The 5586-nt window shown below is 28.1% G+C and overlaps 1 protein-coding gene across 1 annotated transcript; it reads left to right on the top strand.

The window, feature by feature from the left end:
* The first annotated feature begins 238 nt into the window (after positions 1 to 238).
* On the top strand, positions 239 to 4290 carry LOC105460493 (cytochrome P450 4C1-like). Its single transcript, XM_011706946.1, has 4 exons — positions 239 to 469; positions 2942 to 3048; positions 3447 to 3537; positions 4003 to 4290. The coding sequence occupies exons 1-4, from the start codon at positions 304 to 306 to the stop codon at positions 4203 to 4205; spliced, it is 567 nt and encodes a 188-aa protein (XP_011705248.1). The 5' UTR covers positions 239 to 303; the 3' UTR covers positions 4206 to 4290.
* The last annotated feature ends 1296 nt before the right edge of the window (positions 4291 to 5586 follow it).

Here is a 5586-nt window from a genome sequence, read left to right as displayed (position 1 = left end):
GATAAAGCTAAGCGGTAGCGCAGTGCCAGTGCCGTATACTCACAAGTCATCACCCGGCTTTTATTTATATATATTATTTTATATATACTTGGCGTCGCGCCGCTACCGCAGCGCTTGATATTATGTCGAGAAAAATAATGGATGGTCAACTCGACAGATTTTATTAGCTCTTGATAATTGAATAATTAATTTTTAAGTGGGAAAATGTTATAAAAGCCTCGCCTATTTAACGACATCTCCATTTTGATAGAGAAGTTGATATCAAGTTATACTGGCATCTTGTATTGGTTATTGTTTAATACAATGTTGTTTGTAAATATATTGATTTGCTTGGCAATTGTATTTATAAGTTACTTTTTTTGGAAGTTCTGCCAAAAAGTGTTTTTTATTAGAAAATTAGATGGTATACCGGGACCAAAAACATTGCCATTTATTGGTAGTTTCTATCATTTTCTGACAAGTTATGAAGGTAAGAACAAATAATATTAAGGGTAGAAAATAATTTAAATAATATTTAAAAAATAGTATAAAAACATTTAATTATATATTAAATTCTGTTCTTGATATTATTTGTTATTATCTGATTTTTATAGATATATAATTATATTAAACCTAGATCGAGGGTTTGATATGTTGTTCCACCGATTAGTAGTGACTTGCTTCTTCAATCTTTGCTCTAAGTTATATGATGCCTTTTTATAAGTACATTTTTACCAGTATCTTCTTAGATTATTTAATTCCTTATTCCTTACTTCATGTTAAATTATTCTACTATCTAAATGATATTAAGGTGATGCTGGAATTGTTTACCGATGAAACATAATTTTTGTACAAGATTTCGTATATATTACTTTTCGAAAATCCCTTTTCAAAAGTACAGATAATAACGCGCGCATGCAAATAAGAATAGTATATAGATAAGAATGCGAATGAAATTATTACGTAAGAAAAAATTTTTGAGAATTACAGTTTTTTTATCGATAGCTAGTTTCAATAACTCGTACAACAAACAATATTTGATTGGTATAAGAATTTTATACTTTGTATGTATAAAATAAGCATCAATTTGGAGCTTAAAAGAATAATACTACGCTTTTATTAATAATTCTATATGCTTTTATATATATGTGAGAAAAGATTGTACAAAAATGCGTGTGTATATTTATGTGTATATTATGTGTATATTATGTACGATAAATGTGTAAATGCATGTGATATTGCAGATGGGACAATAAACATAGATACATCAATATACTCTACTACATCAATATCACACGCATACATACGCACAATTGCCGATAAAACAATGACCACGTCGTCGAGTCGCTTTAATAGAGCTTAGTCTAGAGACCAAATTTTTATGCTATTTTGCGAATTTTTTAAAAAAAAAGTATAAAGTTTTTTGGAACGAAGTTTTGGCCTCCATATTTGTACATATTTAAAGTATGTTTCAAAATATTTGTATTTAAAAATAACTCACAAGTGCTGTATACAATATATACTGAGGTCATGAAAAAAAAATTAGTCCACGGCTCCCATAATTCCGACTTCTTCTCTCTTCTGCTCATTTAAAACAAAAAAATCAAAGAAATTCTTAATTAATTAGTATGAGTTTGGTTATACCAGGTACTAGAATAAAAAAAAGTAAAAAACTATTGAAAATTTAAAGATTGACGCTATTTTACAAATTAAGTTTCGACTTTTGCAATTTTTTTCACCATTAAAAGATTATAAAAATTAAAAAAATATATATTTTGACTTGATTGTAGTGGGGGTATAGCCACGCATATGATGAAAAATGAAAATGTGTGCACAAGCCCGATTTGATTGGTCAATTGGTTTTCAAGATATCATAGGAGCCAATTTGAAAAACGTGCTTTCGAGAAAAATGCATTTAAAGTTTTTTGTACTGATTACATAAAGATCGAGACCGCTCTTTATCACGAGCAATAATTTTGTTAATTTTGCGAGTCGGGCTAAATCCTTTTGCAGACATATTTTCTTTGCAAAATATGTAATAAAAAAAATTCATTTTTTTGACTCGCTAAACTAGAATACCCCGTTAATACTAATTTATGCTTCTATCTTAACCGTTTTCTTAGATCTGTTCTACAATACGTCGTATATCAGGTCGTAAGCCACAAGTTGTAAGAATTGACTAATCACAGTCGAATATGTAAAAAGAATTAATATTCGATTGTAATTGGTCAATTCTTCGGGCTTACAACTTACGTCTTGATATACGACGTATTGTAAAATGGGCCTTAAAGTTAATACTAAATTAATCTTAAGGACTGGTTTATGCTTCCCTAGACATTCAAACTGTGCATGCGCATATGTAAGACGAAACGTAACCGCAAACTAAAACGATGTGATGACAGATGACGAGATTGCTACAGATGACAGCAGAAATAATTGGATCTATTATTTCAAACCACATCAAATTGTTGCACACATTTAATTAACTTTGCGATTGACATTTTACTCTTTTCTATTTTATGCGCATGCGCTTCACGTCATTTTCATAAGGGATTAGGACTATCTTAAAAGATTGGAACTTTCTGAAACTAATTATAAGACTAAGGCCTTAAACACAATGAAAAGGAAGAACAGGTAACAGAAAATAAGAATTTCAACCTATTAGAAACCGTATATTCCATAATATACGCTTTCTGATAAATTGAAATTCTTATTCTCTATTGCTTATTCCTTATTCGTTTTCATTGTATTTAAGGCTTAAAATTACTGTTAAGACTGGGAAAACATAAACGATCTTATTTTCTCTTTTTTGATAAATCGTAAAGTAGTGGAGGATTTGTCGATTTAGTTTACTCACTCTACCTGTCCACGAGCGCCTTACTAGCTTTGAGTACCGGACACCTTGTATATAGTAATAAGTACTCTTTTAAAAACCGTCATTAAAATATACTAAAATTTTTAGATTTTGGAAAAAATGCATTAAAGGTTCTGCAAGATTATCCATCCTTTTGTCAAGTTTGGTTATTCAGCAAGTTATTAATTGTAATATCCGAAATAGATACAGCAAAAGTAAGAAATGATTTTTGATTCTAATATAATGCTTCTATTAAAATTTAATAAGTATCTACTTTACATTATTTATACAAATTGTATATATGTATATGTCCCAGATAAAATACGCTGGCACATATGTTTTGTACTATATGTTTCTTAAACGTATCTAATGTTTTATTATAACCATTCACAAAACGATCAAATATAAAACCAATATGTGCTTCTTTAACATGTAAGTATAAGTATATACTTATATGTTTTAAATATAAAATTTTGACATTATAATTATTACATCGACCAATTAACACAAATTAGTTTTATAATTGACGAAATTTATGTTACTTGAATAAAATAAAATTACGCATGACATTACAAATATGCAATTAAGAAATAACTAATTTATAATGTTGTAGATTGTCTTATACAGCAAAGATTGTTTAGATAAATCTACGCTCTATAAATTTATTCCTCCATTTTATGGAATGGGATTATTCACTGCTCCTGGTAAGAGATATTTAAATACAACAGCATAACACTCAACTAATTGCTGGTTTAAAACTATATAATTACTTTTATTGTTAGTAATTCAGAAAGTAAATTTAAAAGTAATTTAAAGAAATAAAATATGTATAAATATATGTGTTTAAAGAAATTAAATATGTATACATCTTCTTCATTTCTTTATAATTATTTATATACACCTCGTACTATACATATAATATGTTATAATATTGAAAGTTTACTGTAATTGATAATATAAGTATTAATATTTACTTTTATATCATATTCTATTTACGTTATATGTAATTCCAAATAGATATTGTTTAATATTACTAAATGTTAATAAAACTTCACAAATTTTTATTAAAACTTTATACTAATATTTCTAACATTAACTCAGTTTTAAAATTATGATAGTATTTGTTATATATTTTTAGTCATTATAATTCTATATTATAATTATTTCAGCATCCTTATGGACTCGAATAAGAATAATGGCTGCACCAACATTTAGTTCACCCATGCTGCAAGGTTTCTTTAATACATTTATTGAACAATCAGTAACACTTACAGATGAATTAAAAAACGTTGGGTTACATGGAAATGAAATTATCTATCGAGATTATATAGCAAATTGTGTTTTAAGAATTGCATGTGGTAAGATAATATAATTTAATAAATTTATAAATTATTAATAATTATGAATATTTTAAGATGTATCAAACGCAAAAATTCCAAAGGATTAGAAGATATTGATTCATTAACAATATAACATTTTTACAACTAACTTCGAGAACACCTTTTCGCTGTCATGATTGAATCTTTTAAGGAGAGGCTCAGATGTGGTAATTTTAGAAAAATCTGAAACTTATGGTACGTGAAGTGTATCACTTAGACATTATTTTGACCAAGCAGTAAGACGCACTTTTTCAGCCAATGTCGAGAAAATTTATTTTATTTTAATACTTATATCATTTCTATTAAAAAGTAATCAAAAGTAATCAAATTTACAGTAATCAACGGATATTCAATGTACATATGAAAAACGCACGTTTCATTTACAATGTAACAAAAAACCTGCAATAAATAAAACCCAATGCAACGAGAGCAAGCAAATTAAACCCAACGTAACAAAGATCCAAAATAAAGTATTTTTGTGATTTTGGAGATTAGGAAAAAATGGAATATACAAATAATGTGTAATATTATTTATTGTTTAATTGGTATTGGTTACTGTATATTGTACACTATTTCATACGTCAGCTTTATAAGTATCGCATAAGCCTGAATGATATTTGTCATAAAAGCAGGGGAAACACAACGTTTCACAGCACATAGAACACATTATAAACGCAGCTTTGCCACATGAGCAAGGTTTTTTGAGGCTACTGATGGCAAAGCATGCTTGTTATTTGTCAATAGCTTAAAAAAACCTTGTGCATGTGGCAAAGTTGCGTTTATAATGTATTCTATGTGCCGTAAAACGTTGTGTTTCTCCTGCTTTTATGACAAATATCATTCAGGCTTATGCGATACTTATAAAGCTGACGTATGAAATAGTGTACGATATACAGTAACCAATACTAATTAAACAATAAATAATATTACACATTAAAATAAAATAATTTTTCTCGAGATTGACTGAAAAGTGCGACTTACTGCTTGGCCAAAATAATGTCTAATTGTAAGTAATACATTTCACGTACCATAAGTTTCAAATTTTTCTAAAATTACTACGTCTGAGCCTCTCCTTATTAGATACCTAATAAATTCTATATGAATTTTTCCGAACTCGATGTACAGTCGTTAAACTACGCGCCGATTAAATGTTCGAAACTTGAAACGCAATTATTAGCTGAGGCTGGAATAGAAATATCATTTTGATCTTCCTAATCAATTGATGCTTATAAGCATCTTAAAATACTGAAAAGAACTTATTGCAAAAAATATTACTCAGCCAGGATATTTTTAACGAACGAACATTTAATCGGCGCGCAGTTTAACGGCTGTACATGGAGTTCAGAAAAATTCATATAGAATTTATTAGGCATC

The sequence above is a fragment of the Wasmannia auropunctata genome, unplaced genomic scaffold (genome assembly GCF_000956235.1).
Source record: "Wasmannia auropunctata unplaced genomic scaffold, wasmannia.A_1.0 LD320909.1, whole genome shotgun sequence".
NCBI lineage: Eukaryota > Metazoa > Arthropoda > Insecta > Hymenoptera > Formicidae > Wasmannia > Wasmannia auropunctata.
This window is presented reverse-complemented; position numbering and strand designations above follow the sequence as displayed.